The sequence below is a fragment of the Geotrypetes seraphini genome, chromosome 6 (assembly GCF_902459505.1).
Source record: "Geotrypetes seraphini chromosome 6, aGeoSer1.1, whole genome shotgun sequence".
In the NCBI taxonomy this organism is placed as follows: domain Eukaryota; kingdom Metazoa; phylum Chordata; class Amphibia; order Gymnophiona; family Dermophiidae; genus Geotrypetes; species Geotrypetes seraphini.
The window spans coordinates 135,511,021-135,534,497 of NC_047089.1; the positions used below are offsets into that span (position 1 = coordinate 135,511,021).

The following is a 23,477-nucleotide window of genomic DNA, read 5'->3' on the forward strand; positions in this document are numbered from 1 at the left end:
ACTTCAACTTAGTTTCAAACACAGAGTGTACTCTCTGAAAGGAGCAATTAAAATATTTTAATAATTATTTTATTTAACAAAATACTAAAATCACATTGTTATTACCATACTACAAACTATTCATGGCTAAATAAAGGAAGGGACTCGCCAAATACTATACACGGGTTGACATTTTTGCCGTTGGAGCATTAAGAAGAAAGCAAACTTGAGGCGAAAATGTCAACTCGTGTATAGTATGGTAATAACAATGTGATTTTAGTATTTTGTTAAATAAAATAATTATTAAAATATTTTAATTGCTCCTTTCAGAGACTACACCCTATGTTTGAAACTAAGTTGAAGTTTAGTGTCGGTTCCCTGAAGCAGTACCGAAACGTGGCACATTGGAACCAGTGAACTTAAAAGCTATGGGGCTCATAATTGAAAGAGAAAACATTCAAAAACCGGCCTAAGTCGGCACTTGGATGAACATTTCTCAAAAACGTCCAAGCACCAATAATAAAACCGGGTTTTGGACATATTTCTAAACGACCTAGGCCTTCTTAGTGCCACTCAACGTCCAAAGCTAAACGGGGCGTTTCGGGAGGCGTGTTGAGGGTGGGAGTTGGGCGGGACGTGGGCCGGTTTAAACTTAGTCGTACAGCATGTATAACCGAAAGTTTAACAACAGAGCCTAGACGGAACTTGGACCTAAACTCACCAGATAAGCACTGAAAACACATAACACAGACCCCCACACACTACCCCAGTGACCACCCCCATAAAAATTTTATTCACAACTTTAAATTTCAGCCTCCAGGCCATTATCACCTGGCCACCTGGCATAGGAAAGCCTAATCGTCCAGCCCAGAGGCAGTTTAAGTCATCTTAGGGGTGGGTTAGGGACCCATAGAGAGGAGGACCCATGCCCATAAGCCCCTGTAATCACTGCATTGATACTGAAACATGTGCACTGCCCTATACACCCCCAAAACCCTTTTTTTCTGGCATATAAGTAGCTCCAGCAGCCATAAGGGCTATTGGGGTGGTAGATAAGTTGATCTAGGGGATTCTGGAGGTGATTTGGGGGACTCCCCATCACCTATAAGGAAGCTGTAATGAGGAGAAGCCATGGCACCCTTTTTGTGAAGTTCACAGCAGGTAAGGTACCCCACTATTTAGGTGGCATGTCTGGGTGTGCAGTCCATCACTTTGCAGACCCCTCCCACGTCCAACAGGGCTTGTTCTAGGCATTTTGGACTTGGACGGAAGGTTGAATGGAAATGTGTTATAAAGATACACAATTTAGTGGCTTGGACGATCAGATCGGCAGGACGTATAATTAAACGATTTTCAAAAGTAAAAAAAAGTTGGATATAGCTTTCGAAAATGTCTTAGGCTCTTTTTAACTTTGGACGACTTGTGAGATGGACTTAGATGTCCCTTTCGATTATGCCCCTCCACGTCTCATAAACTTTAGTACATCTTAAAGTCATCAACACAAGATGTATACTTTATAGCCCGTGTGGCTTGTGAAAATGGAATTAATTACCACCAACATCAGTTGTAACTCATATTGAACACTGCAGTGATTGGGTGGTGAGGCGGTGATATCTGCCTTCATGTCTCTGAGCAGAGTTTGATTAGGAGCAAATGGTCAAAAGTGAAACAATCATACCATTGCTCCAAGTCTGTAAAGTCTCATTGCATGGCTGTGTGGTTTTGCAGCATTTACAGACTTGGAGCAATGGTATGATTGTTTCACTTTTGACCATTTGCCATTTAAAGACTACTTGCTACCCAAAGACTTCTAAGACTCCTGATGCAGGCCGGATGGCCGAAACGTGATCATGTCGAGTCATTGAGTTGCTTTGGATGTACGATTTTGTTTTGGATTAATAAAGACCATTGGATTTATCAGATGAGTTGAAAGACACTGTTTTTGTGCACCATCTCGATTGGACATTTCCACTTTGCCCTTGCTTGTTTGATTTCTGTGGAATTGGTTCCCCTGTTTTATTGTGCCATATTTAGGTGACTCCATTTTGACTTTACAGAAGTGACTATTTCACAAAATTTACTGATACAGGGCAAGCAGTGGCTTCCCCCATGTCTTTCTCAATAACAGACTATGGACTTTTCCTCCAGGAACTTGTCCAAACCTTTCTTAAAACCAGCTACGCTATCCGCTTTTACCACATCCTCTGGCAATGGCAATGCATTCCAGAGCTTAAATATTCTCTGAGTGAAAAAAAATTCCTCCAATTGGTTTTAAAAGCATTTCCCTGTAACTTCATTGTGTGTCCCCTAGTCTTTGTAATTTTTGATGGAGTGAAAAATCGATCCACTTGCACCCATTCTCCACTCAAGATTTTGTAGACTTCAATCATATCTCCCCTCAGTTGTCTCTTTTCCAAGCTGAAGAGCCCTAACTGTTTTAGACTTTCCTTTACCATCTTGGTCGCTCTTCTTTGAACCTTTTCTAGCACCACTATATCTTTCTTGAGATAAGGAGACCATAATTGAACACAATACTCCAGATGAGGTCGCACCATGGAGCGATACAGGGGCATTATATCATTCTTAGGGGTACTTTTACAAAGGCACGGTAGCGGTTTAACGCGCGGAATACCGTGCATTAAACCGCCTGCCCCGCTAGTACCTAACGCCTCCATTGACGAGGCGTTAGGATTTTAGGCTGCCGCGGGGGTTAGCGCGTGATGAAATGTCTGAAGCGCTAACCCCTGTAGCACACCTTGATAAAAGGAGCCCTTAGTCTTGTTAACCATCCCTTTTTAAATAATTCCTAACATCCTATTTTCTTTTTTGGCCACCTCCGCACATTGGGCGGAAGATTCCATTGTATTGTCTATGATAACACCCAGATCCTTTTCTTGGGCGCTAATCCCCGAGGCGGACCCTAGCATCCGGCAACTGTGATTCAGGTTATTCGTCCCAATGTGCATCACTTTGCATTTGTCCATATTAAATTTCATCTGCCATTTGGAAGCCCAGTCTTCCAATTTCCTACAGTCCGCCTGCAATTTTTCATTATCTGCATGCGTTTTAACAACTTTGAACAGTTCAGTGTCATCTGCAAACTGTTCAAAGTTGTTAAAACGCATGTGGATTGTGAAAAATTGCAGGCGGACCTTAGGGAATTGGAAGACTGGATGGCCAAATGGCAGATGAAATTTAATATGGACAAATGCAAAGTGATGCACATTGCTCCATCTCTCCCCCTCTTCTGCCCCCATATTCATGGTGTGAAAAACAATGAGCTCTCACTGGAAAAAGTCAGGACAGACTCTGATGTGAAATAGCAGTTAGTTTTATTAAACTCTCTTGCAAGAAAGGGTGTCTTGCATACAGAGTAGGCACACAGAGCTGACTGTGTTTATGCATTATATAGTTTGTTCTCACATTTCTGGTTCCTCCTGCCTACATGCCCATTGGTCAGGGAAGTGGCAGTTCACAACCTATTAAATGTCACCTCCTGTACTTCCATTTTCCCTGCCTCTGTTTATTTCTCCGATTACTCTTATTCTTCCCGACCCCAGCCTTATTTACTTCCACCCATATATGGTTTATCTACATACACAATCCTTCCATCACATGCTCATGTCCTTCCGGTATGTCCTTAGCCCTTCAATAAGTTACTGTCCATTAGTCTGTAATTGCTGAGACAGCATGTTCTGCGGTAACTGGGGACAATGTGTTCCCAGATAGTTGCAAAGACTATCTTAAGAATGTCTCGTCTCTCTTCCTCCTTCCCAGGGCAGTTCATCAGTTCTTTCTCCATCTCCCTCCCTTTACTGTTCCTGCATATCTCTGCAATATGCAACAATTAACACTGGAATATTCAAAAAGTATTATCACATCATACTATTAATGTATTAAAAAGATCTCTTGTCACATTTTTCACAATGGGAGCAAGTTATTTGTGTTGAATATAGTTACTTGGCTTATACTAGCTGTCATCTTAAAAGCCTAAAAACAGCTATCCCCATTGGTCAATTCGTACGGGTTAGGAGAATTTGCACTACGGACTCTGATTACAAGAAGCAAGAGATAAAGAATAAATTTCTGGCTAGAGGTTATCCCAAACAAACAGTGCATCGAGCATATTTAAGAGCTCTTTATGCTAATTGGGATCTGCTCTTATCAGACTGACCGAAGGCAGATAATAAGGGTCAGGTCTGCGTTCTTTCGCATTCCATTTACAGACATTGGCATATACTTCAATTACATCAAGCATTTGCAGAGAAACCTTGCATAGCCTATACTCGAGGAAAGAATTTATCAATAACTTCAGATTTTAAAATGAGAACTCAATATTCTGATGGGGTAGACTGTCATGGCCCTTATGGTCATTGTACTGGTGTGATACTTCTTATTCAGGGGATAAGTGGATTCACCCTTTTACAGGCAATACATATAAATTGAGATCTAACACTTCATATTCATCTGCTTTTGTGGTATATATAATCACATGACAAAAAAAAAAAAAAAAAGCCAATCCAACCAATCTGCAGTAAAAAAAAGTCAAAAAGTCAAATGACCAAGAACAAGGAAAAAACTGCAGAAAGATGTGCAAGGTAAAAAAAAAAAAGTCTTATCTTTATTGAAGAGGATACAATGCAATTTAGACAATATTTTTCTAGGCATTTAAACTAGAAGGTGGGGGTGGTGTATGTACAAAGGACAATTATAGAGACCACCCCTGGCAAAAGAAAAGATGTGATAGTAGTAAAGTCTGCAACATAAGCAATATCAGCAACTCATTTCTTAGTATTGCAACGGAAAGTGAAACGAAACAAAAATCCATACAAAAAAGGAGATTATCGCTGAAAAAAAGCTGGAAAGCGATGACCACAAATGCTCGCAATCTAAGCAACAAAGTTCATGATTTGCAAGCCCTGATGTTAGAGGCAGATCTAGATATTGGCGCTATCACAGAGACATGGTTCAGTGAATCACATGGATGGGATGCAAACATACCGGGGTATAATCTTTTTAGGAAGGACAGAGATGGTCAAAAAGGTGGAGGAGTAGCTCTCTATGTAAAGATCAATATCCAAGCGACCGAAATGCAAGGGACCTGGGGAGAGGAAGAAGCAATATGGATTGCTCTGAAAAGAGAAGATGGAACTTCTATCTATGTGGGTGTAGTCTACAGACCTCCGACTCAATCGCAGCAAATTGATAAGGATCTGATTGTGGATATCCAAAAGTTTGGAAGGAAAGAGGAGGTTCTGCTGTTGGGAGATTTCAACCTGCCGGATGCGGACTGGAATGTTCCGTCTGCAGAATCGGAAAGAAGTAGGGAGATTGTGGATGCCTTTCAAGAGGCTCTGCTCAGACAAATGGTGACGGAACCCACAAGGGAAAAAGCGATATTGGATCTGGTCCTCAAAAATGGAGAGAGTATCTCTAATGTTCGAGTGGGTGCTTACCTGGGAAGTAGCTATCATCAAACGGTTTGGTTTGATATAACTGCTAAAGTGGAGAGCGGCCGCACGATACTTAAAATCCTAGATTTCAAACGTACGGACTTTAATGCTATGGGAGAGTACCTGAAGAAAGAGCTGTTAGGATGGGAGGACATAAGAGAAGTGGAAAGACAGTGGTCTAAGCTGAAAGGAGCGATAAAAATGGCTACGGACCTTTATGTGAAGAAAATCAATAAAAACAAGAGAAAAAGGAAGCCGATATGGTTCTCCAACCTAGTGGCTGAGAAAATAAAGGCGAAAGAGTTGGCGTTCGTGAAATATAAAAAAAACCAAGAAGACGAGAGAAGAAAGGACTACAGGTGAAACTGAAAGAAGCCAAGAGAGAGATACGTCTGGCGAAAGCACAGGCGGAAGAACAAATGGCTAAAAATGTAAAAAAGGGAGACAAAATTTTTTTCAGATATATTAGTGAAAGGAGGAAGATGAAAAATGGAATTGCTAGGCTAAAAGATGCTGGGAACCAATATGTGGAAAGTGATGAGGAGAAAGCGAATGTGCTAAACAAATACTTCTGTTCTGGGTTCACAGAAGAAAATCCTGGAGAAGGACCAAGATTGTCTGGCAAAGTTACACGAGAAAATGGAGTAGATTCTGTGCCGTTCACGGAGAAGGGTGTTTATGAGCAACTTGAAAAACTGAAGGTGGACAAAGTGATGGGACCAGACGGGATCCATCCCAGGATACTAAGGGAGCTCAGAGAGGTTCTGGCGAGTCCTATTAAAGACTTGTTCAACAAATCTCTGGAGACGGGAGTGATTCCTGGGGATTGGAGGAGAGCGGATGTGGTCCCTATTTATAAAAGTGGTCACAGGGATGAAGCAGGAAACTACAGGCCTCACTTCAGTTGTTGGAAAAATAATGGAAGTTTTGCTGAAAGAAAGGATAGTGTACTTCCTTGAATCTAATGGGTTACAGGATCCGAGGCAACGTGGCTTTACAAAAGGTAAATCGTGCCAAACGAACCTGATTGAATTTTTTGATTGGGTGACCAGAGAGCTGGATCGAGGACATATGCTAGATGCAATTTACTTGGATTTCAGCAAAGCCTTTGATACAGTTCCTCATAGGAGGCTGTTGAACAAACTTGAAGGGCTGAAGTTAGGACCCAAAGTGGTGAACTGGGTCAGAAACTGGCTGTCGGACAGACGCCAGAAGGTGGTGGTTAATGGAAGTCGCTCGAAGGAAGGAAAGGTGACTAGTGGAGTCCCTCAGGGATCAGTGCTGGGGCCAATCCTGTTCAATATGTTTGTGAGTGACATTGCTGAAGGGTTAGAAGGAAAAGTGTGCCTTTTTGCAGATGATACCAAGATTTGTAACAGAGTAGACACCGAAGAGGGAGTGGAAAATAGGAAAAAGGATCTGCAAAAGTTAGAGGAATGGTCTAATGCCTGGCAATTAAAATTCAATGCAAAGAAATGCAGAGTAATGCATTTGGGGATTAATAATAGGAAGGAATCGTATATGCTGGGAGGAGAGAAGCTGATATGCACGGACGGGGAGAGGGACCTTGGGGTGATAGTGTCCGAAGATCTAAAGGTGAAAAAACAGCGTGACAAGGCAGTGGCTGCTGCCAGAAGGATGCTGGGCTGTATAAAGAGAGGCGTAGTCAGTAGAAGGAAGAAGGTGTTGATGCCCCTGTACAGGTCATTGGTCATTTGGAGTATTGTGTTCAATTTTGGAGACCGTATCTGGCGAAGGATGTAAGAAGACTTGAGGCAGTCCAGAGGAGGGTGACAAAAATGATAGTAGGCTTGCGCCAGAAGACGTATGAGGAGAGACTGGAAGCCCTGAATATGTATACCCTAGAGGAAAGGAGAGACAGGGGAGATATGATTCAGACGTTCAAATACTTGAAGGGTATTAACGTAGAGCAAAATCTTTTTCAGAGAAAGGAAAATGGTAAAACCAGAGGACATAATTTGAGGTTGAGGGGTGATAGATTCAAAGGCAATGTTAGGAAATTCTACTTTACGGAGAGGGTGGTGGATGCCTGGAATGCGCTCCCGAGAGAGGTGGTGGAGAGTAAAACTGTGACTGAGTTCAAAGAAGCGTGGGATGATCACAAAGGATCTAGAATGAGAAAATAATATTAAATATTGAACTAAGGCCAGTACTGGGCAGACTTGCACGGTCTGTGTCTGTATATGGCCATTTGGTGGAGGATGGGCTGGGGAGGGCTTCAATGGCTGGGAGGGTGTAGATGGGCTGGAGTAAGTCTTAACAGAGATTGCAGCAGTTGGAACCCAAGCACAGTACAGGGTAAAGCTTTGGATTCTCGCCCAGAAATAGCTAAGAAGAAAAAATTAAAAAATTTATATTGAATCAGGTTGGGCAGACTGGATGGACCATTCGGGTCTTTATCTGCCGTCATCTACTATGTTACTATATGTTACTATGTTACTGTGTAGCATTCCAAACAAATGGTTCTCTTGTGTGAATGACAGGACCCAACACGGTCTGTGTTTCGGAAAACACTCCTTCCTCAAGGGTCCTTGTAAGTGCGATCAACTTTTGTTACCTGCAAATCTATTGAGTTGCAGCTTTACAGGAGTTTTACGTTGATCGCTCACACAAGAACCCCTGAGGAAGGAGTATTTTTCGAAACACGAACCGTGTTTGGTCCTGTGCATTCATACAAGAGAACCATTTGTTTGGAATGCTACATTGTATCTTCTTCAATAAAGATATGACTTTTTTAACTTGCACATTGTTTCTGCAGTTTTTTTCCTTGTTTTGATATATAATCACCTGCCCTTGTGGATTAATTTAGGTTGGTTGTACTACAAGATCCATTAGGAAGAGATTGATTGAACACTGTAGTTGTTTGAATACTAAGAAATATTCTGCACCGATGGTATCTCATAATGCCACCAACAATCAAACATTTTCTCAACAACAATGGTGTGTTATTGAACAAATTCCTGTAACCTTTAATTGTGATAAAACAACATACCTTTTGATGCAGGAAAATTATTGGATTTTCCATCTAAAAGCTCTCACCACATGGACATAATGAAAAGGTGGACAAATGACTTTTCGGGTGATTTTTATGTCTCCAAAAGAATCTTTTTCTTCTTCATATATCTACATACTTTTGTATTTATACAATGCAACACTATTACAGATTTTTGCTCACGGTTTTTTGTTTTCAACTAATCCTTCATTACATATATTTTAGTAATTTTGTTTGTCAGTTGTCTTTTATCCAACATACTAATAAAGTTTCAGACAACATCATCATTACGTCACAGGGAGTGCGTTGCCTTTTGCAGGGCTTTTAATCGCATCTGTTTTTTTTCGGCTGCCATTACTCTTGCTAACTTTAGTGCAGAGTGTAGGGAGAAAGTTATAGTCAAACTCTCCACTCATGTTTTTTGGCAGACTCCTTAGTGCCATGGAAACTTGGACTTTAACCTGCCATTGTACAAAAAGGATTAATAAGTTCCTGCTCCTGAAGAAGATAGCGAAACAGAGCTCTGTTGGGCAGTGACTAACTTCCTTTGGATTAAGGTAAGTTGGATCTATATGTTATTTTTTTGAATTTGATTTGAGCAGCAAAAGAAAATTGAAGATAGCATGTGCCAAATGAGGAGAGTACATTGTAAAGTTTTTTGCACATTTTTTCACTGATTTTTAGCACTATTTTCCCACTATAGAGGAGACATTATGTACTGGGCGAACTCATTTAGGTTATAGCTTTTAAGTTACATATGAGTTGTCTGCCCAGGGGTATACTGCTAGGGGTTTGATCTACAGCAGTTCCCCGGGTCTCTCTATTTGTTTATTGTTTTTTGTTGCACTTTAGTTATTAAACTTTCCAGTACTCTCCCAATTTTGGCTTATATAGTGAGGGTCCACAACCCTTTCTATATTTATTGCCGAATATATTTGCACTGTCGGTGACAGGTTATTGCAACTGTGCCTTTAAGAGTAAGCTACTCCAACTCCTCCTGTGTATTGTGGGATGCTTTCTAGTGGTTGCTGCCACTGGACTGACAGCTTTTTTTATTCTCCTCTACTGCTCTGTTTCAGCACCTGCATGGCTTGCAGAGAGCACTGACCCATTCACAACATCTTTTCAACTTTAGTACTGTTAATCTCTAAAATCACAGTCCCTGAGGGAGAGAATTACATTGGTAGAAGGTGGACAGTAGCAAGAGAGTCACAACTCTGTACAAGCAACAAACTGTAATTATTATTTTTTGTTTTGTTTTGAGTCATTATTAAAGAAGATTTGTTTAAAGAATTGAGAGTTCAGCTCGCAATGTTCTGAGACTGCAGTGCAGAAATGGTTTAAATAATGATATGCCCTTCCCTGGGTAAAGCTTCGCACCTCTCCCATCCTTTTCCCCATTATCCAGCATTAATCTCTCTCTCCCTCCCACCTCTTCCCAATGTACAGTCCAGCATCTCGCCCTCCCTTTCTTCTGCCAACCCATGGTTTCATATCTCAGTCTTGTTGATAATCTGTTGGGCCTGGCTTTTATCTAGCTCTGCTTTATCACTGTTGGTTTCTGCTTAATACCCGATTACTTATCTGTAGTCATCTGTCTTCTGTTCCTGGTTCCTGCTGCTGTCCTTGCATGTCTGCTGTTTGGTGTTCTGCTCCCAATCTGCCTAGTGTTTTTCCCTGGCCTAGAATTGTATTTGCTTTCTTCTCCTACTAGTGTAGACCATCCTCCTCTGGTCCCAGGCTCCATCCCAGCAAAAATCTATCCCAACTTTGGCTATCTGGGTACTAGTTTGAAAATCACTTGTACTCAGATTAATAGCCAGATATTCTGCACTGGTATCCGATATGGCTTGGCACTAAATATTTGGACATGAAAAGTTCATGGCATCCAGCATCTAAAATAAAATGCTGACTACCATGGGCTGAATTTTGGCCTCTCTTCATTTTAGATTTAAACATACGAGTGAATATGGAGTGACCCTACAGTATTATAAAATGACTCTCTGCCTTGACCATGGTATCTAGGGCCAGATTCTTTAAGGGGCACCTAACTTGGGTTTTTTTTTAAATTACTATCTCCTGCAGTAAAAGCTCTGATGCTCATAGGAATTCTATGAGCGTTGGAGCTTTTACTGCAGCAGCCGGCAATAAAAAATCCCTAACGTAGCTTGATAAAATGGGGTCTTAATTGGCAAAACCCCTTAATAGCTTCAACAATTGAGAAAAATTAATTGGCGATAGGCACATATTTAGGGTTACCAGATTTTAGTTAGATAAAATCTGGACTGATAGCCCCGCCCCCCTCAACCTGTTCTCATTGGTCGGGAGGGATCCGCGCATGTGCAGATGCCCTCCTGACGTGGTCCCAAAGAAGAAGCTTTTCAAAACCCGTCAAAGTGCTGGGTTTTGAAAAGCTGTCAAGACACCTGGACATGCCCTCTAAAAAGAGGACATTTCTGGGTAAATCTGGATGTCTGGTAACCCTACGCCTATCACATGGTGCTTAGCAGTGCCTAATGCCTAAGTGGGCATTTTTATGGGCAGAGCTGGACTTAGGCACTGCTAAGCACGATTCTCCAAAAACTTAGGCACCTGAAATGTAGACCCTTAAAACCTCGGCCTACATTTCCGGTGCCTAAGTTTTTACATAGATGTTACCAGGCACAATTCTGTGAATGGCACCTAGGCATGATTAACACGTGGTTGGCACCATTTTTCCAGGACATTTGAAAGGACACAAAAGAGGATGCTTACTTTGGTGAAATAAAACTGGGATCAAAATATTCTGATGTAGTTCTTTGGGCGTAAAGTGAACAGCCAGCTAGAGAGCACAAACCTGGAAGAAATAAGAATGAAAGAGAGAATGAATGGATGAAATCAGTATCGAATAAAACTATTGATTTACTTGACATATTATAACTGAGGACTTACCGGAAAGTATAAAAGTTACACCAGCTGAGCAAGTAATTTTAGCCTTCGTTCTATCTGAACCTCCCATTTTTGTGCACTGCATTCCAACCAATGCAAATATGGTGCCGAAAAACCCAAGACCGATGGAAGCAATCATAAGTGCCCTACAGGCCTGGATATGATCTGGAACAACAATGTGAAATTTGTCTTTCAGAACAAGTTGGTTTTTTTTAGTTTAAAGTTTTTTATTTATTTTATAAAAATGCAATACAATACAACATGGTGAGAACAACGGACATTCAGCAAACCAACGTGATGTGAAAGTCTACCGCGTGGTTTCTTCGCGGAGACAACAGTATCCAACAAAGTCAAACCAAGACCACCACCCTTCCCCTCCTTCCCCAGCACTCCAGTGTCAAAAATTCAAGAGAGCACTTCAAGCTCCATGAGACAGAATAAGTTTAAAGTATGCATTATTACTAGCACTTGCATAGTGCTACCAGTTATTATCCACTACTTTCATAGGTTACTATTTAGACTGTCTTAGAATAAACTATTCTTAAGACCTACAATTTCCAGTTGCAGCTGAGGGGTACATTCTGCTTTTAATAAAAAAAAATTCTGTAAAAAAAAATTTTTTAGAACATTTTGAAGCCATTCTGCATTTGCACAGATATTCATACAATTTTAAAATATTTTAAAATGCAAAATTATTCCTTAAAAACAAAAACAATTTTACACCGCCCCCCTCCCTTATGAAGCCACATTAGGCTTTTTTATCGCTAGTCGCAGTAGTATTAGCTCTGATGCTCATGGTAATTCTATAAGCGCCGGAATTAATAGTGCAGCAGCCAGCGATAAAAAAAGCCTAATGCATCTTTGTAAAAGGGGGCTTAAAATCTTTATTGTACATGATTTGCTATTTTTTTATTCTCCCTTTCCTTAATATAATATTTTCCATCTTCATTCTCTTTTCATAAATTTCTCTTTGTTTCGCTTTCTACATTCTTTTTTCTCTTCTTCCATATCATATCCAACTCTCATTGGTGCCTCTCTATCTTCTTTTCAAAGATACAATAACTCTTTTTTAACCTGTCTCCACATTACTAGCTTCTTTCAAGTCTTTTCTTTTCTCCTTTCCCTACTAGTAACTTGTGTGGTTTTAGGAAACAAATGGGCAACCGATCCAACTTAGACAGAAAAAAAGAGTATATTAGAAGAAAGATTGCATCACACAGAATGTATTCACCATATAAAACAACATATATATAAATGCTTAAGCCCAACATGAAAGCATAGTTCCTTTTGGTTTCACTAACTACCTTGTGACACTTTCTCCGGTCGACCTTGTGGCTATTCCAAGCCTCGATTGTTTTCTTGCGTTTCCATATTTTAAATGAGCTCTTTTTTTCCCTTATTGCATCTTTTACCTCTTTGGTTAGCCAAGCTGGTTCTCCTTTGCCTTTATATTTCCTTCCCTTGGCTATCTGCGGAATGTATATTCTGAGCTTCGGTGATAGAATTTTTTAGTAGGGACCATGCCTGCTCTACTGTTCTATTTCAGCTATCCTATTCTTGAGACGTTTTCTTACCATGTCCCTCATGTTGTTGTATCTTCCTTTTTTGAAGTTAAAAGCTGTGGATTGTGTCTTGATTCGTTTTCTTTTCCCAATGCCCAGTTTAAAGTTGATCATGCTGTGGTTGCTCGTCCCCAGCAGGACCGTGACTACTACATCTCTTGTCTGCCCAGTTATGCCGTTCAGGATCAAATGCAATGTGGCGTTCCCTCTTGTTGGTTCCCCTACCATTTGCTCAAGGAAGCAGTCTCCTATCATTTCCAGGAACTTTGTTTCTTTGCCGCAGCTTGTGGTTTCTAGGTTCCAGTCTATCCCCGGGAAGTTGAAGTTTCCCATGATCGTTACATTGCCTGTCCTACATCCTTGCCTTATTTCTTCTGCCATTTCTACGTCTGTTTCCTCCGTCTGTCCTGGGTTTCTATAGTAGAGGCCAATTTATGTGTCTGCATCATTCTTTCTGGGAATCCTTACCCAGAGTGACTCTAGTTTCTCTTTCCCCTCTGTGTTCTCTTCCCTGATCGCTACTACTCCTTCTTGGATGTAAAGGGCAATGCCTCCCCCTTTCTGCCCAATTCTGTCCCTTCTGAATAGCTTGTATCCCTGCAGTACCGTGTCCCATTTATTTTCGTCGTTCCACCATGTCTACATCCATGGTGAAGGTTCCATCTGCTATCTTCCATGTCACAATGTCGTGCAGACTCTCAGTTCCGCTGGGTGGGTGGTCGCCCTCAACCTCCACATCCATCTCTTCATCCTCTGTAGTGGTGTCTTCTTCCATCTCGCCAAAGCCTTCTTCCTGGGTTGTTCAGGTACAGTTCTCCAGCCCTGGGACCTCCACATGTTGCTGGTGGGCTTCCTCAATGAATCTCTCAAGTTCTTTGATCCCTTCGCTGGCACTGGATTCCATAGGCAACTTCTCCTGTTTGCTGGGTTCTTCTTTAAAGGTGAGGAGTTCTAGTTCTTTCACTGTTCCCTCCAACAGTCGGACTTGATGTTTCAGGCCGTCCAGCTCCCTACATCGACTGCAAATGTATGCCCTCATCCCCGAGGGGAGGTAGTCATACATGTTGCATCTGGTGCAGAAGACTGGAAAGACCATCTTCTGGCTTCCGTGGTCAATCATTCCTTTCTTCCTTTCTGGGTTGTCTGTGCTTATGTGGGCCTTCTCTCTCTTCCTGTGTTTTGCGGAGTCCTTGACTGTATTCGCTCAGCCCTTCTTAAGGCTCCTTCGCAAAGGCACTCTCACTTTGCCGCGTGCCGAAATGGCTGAGCGCCGTTGGCTCCCTTCCTTAGTAAGGGGGGAGTCCGGGCGCTGATGTGGCGCTGACGTGCAGGGGTGGGTGGAGCCTTCTCTCACCGCTACCCGCTCCTGCCGCCGCTTGCTGGAACTTTAGGCTCCCTTTATGGCTCCTCTTCTCCTCTTATCTGCTTCCGTACCTTCCATTGCAAAATCAGCAGGAGGGACGCCCACTCCCTTCTGTCTACAGGGCTGCATGATGAGAATGATGGGCCTTCCCCCTCCTGATGTATCTTGGAATGCAGTAGGAGTGGCATAAGGCCCTGATTGGCTCAAAATCACCATGATGGGCCTTTCTCCTCCCATTGCATCTTGGGAGAGATCAGTGAGAAACTTGACCAAGTTCATCATTGGCTGAATACAAACAAACTGGCGCTTAACATCAAAAAAACTAGTGTGATGCTCTTCCCATGGAAAGAAAATTTTACTCTCATTGCTCCCATTACTATAAAAAATGTCCCCCTACAAATAGTTAATAATATAAAAATCTTAAGGGTAACATTTGACACCAAATTGAATTTTCATGATCATATCAGTAATATTATTAAAACCCCCTTTTATAGATTACGTAGGATTCGATCTATTTCAAAAATTCTTATGTCCAAAATCATTAAACATTCTTATTCACTCTTTAGTGATTTCTAAATTAGACTATTGTAATGCTCTCTTTAAGGGAATATCACTAAACAAATTTAAACGCCTTCAAATTATTCAAAATGTTTCCATTAAACTCGTCACTAAATCTAGAAAATTTGATCATGTTACACCTCTTCTAAAAAATGCACATTGGCTTCCAGTTATCCATCGGATAACATATAAACTTTGTTTGCTTATCTTTAAGTCTCTTTTCAATAAGACTCCAGCATTTATATATAAATTATTAATACCATATCATCCAAGCAGAACTTTAAGATCCAATTAACAAAATTTTTTTACCATTCCTTCACTTAAGATTATCAATACTAGACAGCAGTTTATCTTTTCGGTAACTGCTCCACAGACTTGGAACGCCCTTCCAATTTACTTATGAAAGGAGCAGGATTTAGGAAAATTTAAAAGTAATCTAAAAACATTTCTTTTTAAAGATGCTTTTGATATTTAAGCTAACAATTCTAAGGCCAGTGATTTTATCATATTATATTATGCTTTTATTTGTTTCCCTATTGTACTTTTCCTTTGTTTTGCTTTTCTTTACTGAATTGTATTTCAACTCCCTATCTTACCTTGTGTTATGAGAATGATGCATTAGTCTTCAACCCAATGTTATTATTGAAAGTTTGTATTGTATTGTCTTTTGTATTGTATTGTCCCTCATTGAATGTATTTTAAATTGTTCATCGCTTAGAATTTGATTAAGTGATTAATCAAGAGAAATATTAAACTTGAAACTTGAGGGGCCTAAGGCCCTGATTGGCTCAATAGCACCATATTGAGCCAATCAGAACCTTAGGCTCCTCCCACTGCATCACAAAATGCATAGGGAAGGGGATGGCCCATCATTCTCAGCACGTAGTCCTGTAGATAAGAGGGACTAGGCTTCCCTCCTGCCAATATTTCAGCAGAAGGTATGGGGCTGTCATATAATGTGGGAGGTGTTCCATGATGTCAGGTGATGTGGGAGGTGTTCCATGATGGTGGTGTCAGGTGATGTAGAAGAGCCAGAAATGTTGGGGGTTGTTGGGGGAGGGGGTGTAGGGCTCCGCAGCTCAGCTAATCTTGGCAGGGGGAATCCCCATCAGCTGAGCTGGCAGGAATCTCCAAAATCAGCTCAGCTGATGGGGATTCCTCTGCTGCGATCAGACAAGGTAATTGGGTACATCTACAAAATTTGCTTCTGTGTTTTTCTTGAGGATGTTTTTATTTTTGAAAATGGCCCAAAAAAGATAGATGTCCTAAGGACCAAAACTTATACCTAGGTCATTTTCAAAAATAAAAGATAGATGTCTAGCAGCTTTGAAAATGGCCATTTTTTTTCTCCTGGGTTTGTGGATATCCTGCCCAAAACGTTCAACCTCAGACTTGTATGTCCTATTGAAAAATGCCCCTTTTGGGCTGCAAAAACTTGAGGGAATGATACAGTTTAGGGGGTGAAGAACTTTTGTGAACAAAAGAGGAGTGGAACTTGGGTGTGATAATATGTGATGATTTTAAGCAGGGCAGGATTAATTTGTCAAGGGCCCCTAGGCACACAAGTACACTGGGCCCCCTGCCCCGTCCCACCCCATCCCACCATGCACCCAGGCAGAAACAGGAAACTGCGTCAGAGGGAAGCTTTGGGCAAGCAGCAATGCTTGCAAAATTACAGTTCCCGTTGCCTTTCTTACCCACGTTGCTTGCTTGTCTTACTTTCCATCACTGGGGTGGGGGCCCGCATTGCCGATCAATGCTGGAGGGGCCCATCGCCATTTAGAAAAAACAATATTGATGCTCTCCTTCATTGGGCCCCCCTGACCATTTCGGGCCCTAGGCACGTGCCTACTGGGCCTATTGGTTAATCCTGCCCTGATTTTAAGGCACTGTTGAAAGCTAAAAGGATGTTTGGGTGCACAGGGAGAGGAGTGGCTAAATCATTGGTTACAGGACTCCCCACCTACTTTCTGGTATTGAAGAAATAAATTACACCTCTTAATGGTTTGGGAATCTGCTGGCTCATTTCTCTAGAAGCCAGAGTAAAGTTTTTTTGTCAGTTTGGTCCCCTTATCTAGATACTCTATCCCCCACTTTAAAGAGTCAAATTATAAATAGACTGCAGAAGCCAGCAGTACCTTTGTTGCCTGCTGTTATTCCTTGAAAGAGTGGGCTGGTGGGAGGAGGAGAGAGGGGTTGACTGATTGTGGGGTGCTTTCTTCTTGGCCAAGTCTGAGTTGAAGAACCAACACATGAACTCATGCTGTTTTGCCTGTGTTGTATTTCTTGGGGTTTTAGTTTCAATGTTGTTTAAAAAAATTTTGTACCAGTGTATATGTTCTTAACATGTTTATTGAATAAATCGTTAAAAAAAGTTAGTAGGACACTGGGAAAAATGTATCACAAAATGGTGATTATGTGGCAAACTGATAAAATTTGCTTTTGAGATATATAATAAATAGTGTTTTAAAAAATAAAAGTGTGGAAACTTTGAAGATCCCTTGTATGTTTCCATATTTTCACCATCTTTTCCAGTAGCTGAACCCTTTCCTCCATTCCACTATATACATACTGTGACTAACCAGGCTCCCTTTTAAAAACCAAAGGAAAACCAGCACTAGGGTGAGAAAAGCTCACCAAAAGTCCTGCTCAGGTATCCTGACAGATTTGGCTGCCTATCCTGAAAGAAGTGCCCCAGAACATGAGGAGGACGAGATTGGGTATAGTGAAGATGAAAACATTCCCAGTCAAAAATCTACCACATTTAGAACTGTGTATATTGAGGAAATTAAGTAATCTGCAGAATGACCAGAGGGGGAGCCCAGGAGAACCAAGCTCTAGACCAGGTGCATGTAGATTTAGGTGGGGCTTCCAACCTCAAAAGAAGGAAACTTTCACACCAGAGGAGGCAGAGGAGGAAAACTCCTTGGGGAGTGAACCCAGGCTGTAGCAATGATGTGGAAATATTAGAAGCAGAAGAGGCTGCTCAGCTCTCTCAGGCAGAATTATTTTACTAAGAGGAACCTATGGAGGTTGGAAGCCAGTTTGCTCCAGCAGAGATTAAATTGGAGACTATGGATGTGAGTGAAGTGCTATGGATGTGAGTTGAAGTGGCAAGATTTTTTTCAAGAATCTTGCCTGACATTTGAAGTACCTGTTTTTGCCATAAAGGTTGTAAACTGAAACCAGAAGTTTGTTCCTTAGTCCAGTTAGACTGAGAAGGGAAAGTAAAATTGTAGTGCTTCTGCACAGGCTGGGGGGATGGGCACAAACTTATGCTGAAGATGAAGCAGTTTTATGTTTCTTAAGAGTAAAGTTTTTTGTTTGCTCTTTTATTTTTGGCTCAGCAAGTGACCGGGGATTGTTAAGGGAGGAATCTGCAATGCTATCCTGGGTAGAGATTCATGAGAGCTTTAAGAAGCTATTGTTTAAGTAGATTCTGCAATTTTCCCTGTCCAGCTCTCAGGAGCTGGAGGCTCATGCTGTTTTAAAATCATAGCTAATTAAAGTGAACATTATAATGCAGTACCAATGGAACTGAGAGGTAAAAATATTCTCTGTTGAGAGATTTGTTACAAGAATATTTTTTCTTTGGATTGAAGGAAAGTCTGGATTATAAAAGACTTGGGGCTTGTTTTACAAATCTGTGCTAGCAACTGCAGCGCTGTAATGGCCCTGAAGCCCATAGAGATTTAAAGGGCTTCGGGGCTGTTGCCGCACGGCAGCCACTAGCGCGGCTTTGTAAAACAGGCCCTTGGGCATGGTGCCCTGCCTGTATTGAAGCCTAGCTTCAGGGTGCTGTTCTTTAGTTTTTACTTTTGACATTTTTATTTTTCCTTTTGTGAATATTGCTGACATTTTCCTGTACCTCACTGCAATACTGTTGATCTATGTTTTGGCTTTGAGAATAAAGACACAATATTTAGTTAATCTTAGAGGCTATTTTGAATGAGTGTATGCACTAATGGTGAACTTTGTTGGCTGGGATGGACAAAAGCTCATTGCCAATACTCCTGGTAGGGCTATCTCCAGTTTGGGAAGCGCACTGAAATATTGAGTTGCCGCCTTGCAGAGTGCCCCTCAACAGTATGCGGGCCTCGGGGGTGACAATACAAGGACTGTTTAAAATATTCCAGGACAGTTTGAATTGCATGCCAATGGGAAGTTCTTTTGAGACATGCTAGGTGGCGTTGAGTAGCTTGAAACCTCATGAGTAACCTCTTTTTTTCCATTTGTTGATATCTGTTTTCATCTCCAACCTACAGCAATTTTTGTGAAAGTGTGTTTTTGTGATCTGCTATTTTTCATAATGTGCAACCTCAATGAGCAGCACTACATCATGAAGTTCTGTTTTAAATTGGATAAGACCGCTACAGAAACTTATGAAATGTTGAAAGTGGCTTATGAGGAACATGTCATAAGTTGTGGAAGGTGTTTTGAATGCGTCAAAATTTGTGAATTTTGTGCACAAAGCAATGACAGTTCTTCCCGTCCTGGAACTTTTTGAACAGACCTTCTATATAGATAGATTAGATATATTATTTAAAATATTTTATATATAGATTATACGAGTCCTGAAATAGGCATGTTTACTTCGAAACACAACTCCATGTTGAGTCAGTTTATTCCTGGTTCGTTGAATAAATATGTGATTGTTGCTCTATTCCCTTTGAAGCTGCATGACTCATTTTTAGCAGGACATTTGCATATCCCTACTTGGTTCCCTTCTGGTTCTCAGTAAGGAAGACTCTGTTCCCTTTCTGGTTTGACTGGATTGTCTGTACAACATTGCATACATCTACTATGCATTATTCAAATTATTAGTAATAAGAGGAGAAGGAGGAGGAAGATTAATAGAATTCTGCTATTTAAAAAAAATCCTACTAACATATTTAAATTTGTTGAAACGAAGTAAATCATATGTGCAATACATGGTGGCTACTTTGAATAAATATTTTCAGTGATGTGTTGTAAAAACATTCTAGTAAAGGTTTAATTCTTAATGAGTGTAAATGCAGATGAATATCCTTTTTTGTACATAATATAAAGGATCACTGACATACAGCTGGAAAAACTATCAAGTAACCTGAGACAAACAGGTATTAGAATAACTTACTGTACAATAAAAATGCTGTATGTTGTACAGAAAATGACTAAGCAATTTCCAATGCCAGGTAGAGTCTTTTATTCACTGTAATGAAAAGTGAATCGGGGGATGTAGATTTTCTAACTACTTTCTATCTGTTAAGAAAAGGTTAAAAAAAAATCACTAAAAAACTTACCAGAGCTCTGCCTTTGCAGACTAAGAATCTCATTTTAGAAAGGACGTATATGTGAACAGAGATGTACATGTCCACACATGCAGGTCAAAGGCATTTTACAAAAGAGTGGTGGCCGGTCTAAAATTAATGAATTTTAGATCCCCTGGCAATGATGCAGGGGGGAAAAGTCAGAGGCCATAAAAATGCAGCCACTTATCTTGTATTATCCGAAGCAACCAGACCATAGCCGACATGTATGTTTCTTTGTATTATGCTTCAGGGCAGGTCTTCTGAAATATAAAAATCCCCTTAGCAACCTTTGATCATTATTAAATAAATGTAGCAAAAATACTAAACAATTAGAAAAATAGCATTCTCAAAAAAACTCATCACAGTCTAGAACTTCCACTCTTGCAACACAGCTTTCTCTGTCAACTTTCATATCCCAGTCTCAGGATGACATCCGCTCTAGTTCAGTTTTAATCCATTAGGCTCCAAAGACTTCAGTTGAAAAATCTATCTATGCTTCTTGTAATTTAGCAGAGCTTCTGTATTACTATCCTCCCACCCTACTTCAATGTGATCCAGAATCCTCCATTTAAAATCTTCAATCGAATGTTTCATTAAATCTCAATGTGTCACTAAAAGTGCTGAAGAAAAATGATTCTTGATACATGATTTATGTTCATCAATCTAATCTTCACAGCAGAGCAATGGAGCACCTCAGAGAGCACTGCAGTGAACTGCACATAAAGGTTTCTAGGTACCTCACTATAACCTTATATTATATGGTGAGCCCTTAAAAACCCACAAAATACCTACTGGATCCAACTGTACATCAAACCAAAAACCCTTATGCCTGTGGGAAAATAGGGGGAAGGTCTGAATTTTGTGGTTCTGGAGGTTTATGGGGCCAGGGATAGGGTCTCCCACCTCTAGAAACCCTTTATTGATATTTTTTAAATTTTCTCCCCAGACCATTTTTGGTGTCAGAATTGCTGCCACAATGGCCATCTTGAATTTCTAATTTTTTTAAAAAACCTCTATTTGCCTCAAAATACCTCAATTTTGCCTAAAATCGATAGAGATGGACTCCTCAGAGCAGAGCACGAGAGGGGGGTGGGTGGGAGCAATGTGCTATACCACATCCGAGTCCTCTAGAGCAAGGGATCTGCAGGAGGCTTGTTTTTCAGGGAAGAGACCCCTTCTGGAGCTGTCCAACAGTGAAATGGTGAAACACAGTCACGTATTCACCGCAGAGCCCAAGAGGAAGAAAAGTGAGCCTCTCCAAAGCTCTTTTGGCCTATCTGGTGAGGGGTTCATGCCTAATTTTGTGAATTTGATGTGGAGCAGATATTTAACTTGTCAGGGTTGGCCCTTGTCCTCTGCAAACATGTCCGGGGCTGAGCAGGCAGGGGTTTCCCCTCAGGTGGCTCCCCGATTGGAGGCCCAGTCTGTCAAAGACTGGGATGAGTGGGGTTCTGGATCCATGCCCTTATTATCCCAGGGAGTTAAGGTACTCTATCCTGAAAGATTCTGACTCTCAGCATGAGGTCGACCGGCAGGAGGTAGTGGTTGCCCTAGATCAAGGAGAGGATCTGATGGTGTGGCACCTATTTAAGGCAATAGTGCTTCCTAGCCTTATTAAGGATTTGTTGCAGAAATTGAAATCCCCGCAAGCCTCCACTTCTCAGTGCTTAGTTATGAGCGGCTGCATAGCTCAGACTATGTACTTTCCCTTGCAACAAAACATCAAGAAGCTCATCACAGATTACTAGGAGGCCCTGGAGGGCTCCCTGAGGGTAGCTAAAACAATATCCAAGTTCTACCTAGTGGCTTCTGATTTCCAGCAGATGTCTGAGCAGCCTAAGGTGGATTTACTAGTAACCCAAGTTACCAAGCATACCTCATTACCCATTGAAGGGGTATGATATTAAAGGACACACATGATTGTAAGATGGATGTGATCCTTAAGAGGCAATTTGATGCATTAGCCCTTGGGCTTAAAGCTGTGGTGACTTTGTTCGTGGCTCATGCTTGCCATATTCAGCTTAGTTATCTTCCAGCGTTTGATGAGGAATCCTCCCAAAATGTTATATCTGGAGTGAATTATGTGGCAGATGCTCTTTATGACATTGTTAGGGTCATGAGCAAAGTTTCCACCTTTTCTATTTCCATTTGCCAAATGCTCTGGATCAAGGCAGTGGGTGGGAGATTCAGCCTTGAAGATCACGCTTAGGAGGCTGCCTTTCAAAGGACAGATGCTTTTTGGTAAGGGCCTCAATGACGGTATGCTAGTATGCAAGATCGTCGCTTTTCAGAAATCCAGACAGCGATCTAGCAACCACAAGCCTTTGGCTTTCGCCCTTCCTCAGTCTCCAAGAAAACACAATGATGCCATATCAGTAGCCATGCTTCCCCCAGTTAAGGGAAAGGCTGTTGGAGTATATGGAGATCTAAGAGTAAATAAGTTTGGATCGTTGTGGTCCTAGAGATCATTTGAGAGGGTTACAAGATTGAGTTTTCTCATCTTCTCTTGGACCTTTTTGTAGATTTACTAGCCAGCTGGCCAGAAAAGGTGAGCATTGTGAGCAATGGTAAATAGGTTTATGGATATTACATTACATTAGTGATTTCTATTCCACCATTACTTTGCGGTTCAAGGCGGATTACATAAGAGTTGTCATGAAGTTACAAGATATATAGGCAGATTATATAGGAATTGTCGTGAAATTAGGTAATACATGTTGGGTAATTTGAACATTTTAGATTTGATAAGGAGTAGACAGTGTAGTAGGTGGAGCTTGGGAAGGAACTGGTCGTGTTAAATATTTTGAAGAGTAGAGTTTTAGTTTCTTTTTTGAAGGTTTTGTAGTCTGTGGTCGAAGACAGCAGATTGGTGAGTTGTCTGTCTAGTTTTGCTGCTCTGGTGGCCATTAGGTTGTCATATTCATGCTATAAAGGCTGTACCAGATGAAGAATCGGACTTGGGCAGATACTCCATATGCTTCATAGTACCCAGGCTCAGATGACTGGAGACTAATACTGGTTCTGAAAGTGCCTCATTTCCACATAAAGACCAATCAGTCGGTCATCATGGCGGTGGCGCTAGGGGCATTCTAAGCCTCCCAAGATTTGACAGTGGCCTAATTTAATATTTCCATCTTTCCGGCCCACAGGAAGTACTTAAGATTTTGTGTCTTGGAACATTACCATTTTTCTGCACTGCTGTTTTGGAATGGTGGCTGCTCATCTCCCAAAGTGGGGATCCAGGTGCACCCATACTTGGACGACTGGCTGATCCGAGCCCCATCCAAAGAGGAAGGGAGAACAAGCAGTGATGCGAGAGGTCCATATTTT

The 23,477-nt window shown here is 41.2% G+C and overlaps 1 protein-coding gene across 2 annotated transcripts in view; it reads right to left on the reverse strand.

Moving 5' to 3' along the window:
* CLDN10 (claudin 10) overlaps positions 1–23,477 on the reverse strand; it is a 97,042-nt gene that overhangs the window by 37,206 nt on the left and 36,359 nt on the right. For both annotated transcript variants that reach the window (XM_033947784.1, XM_033947783.1), the window contains exons 2-3: positions 11,377–11,538; positions 11,200–11,281 (exon numbers count right to left, since the gene is read on the reverse strand). In XM_033947784.1, the coding sequence (XP_033803675.1) occupies positions 11,200–11,281; positions 11,377–11,538 (244 nt within the window). The remainder of the gene's footprint in view (positions 1–11,199; positions 11,282–11,376; positions 11,539–23,477) is intronic.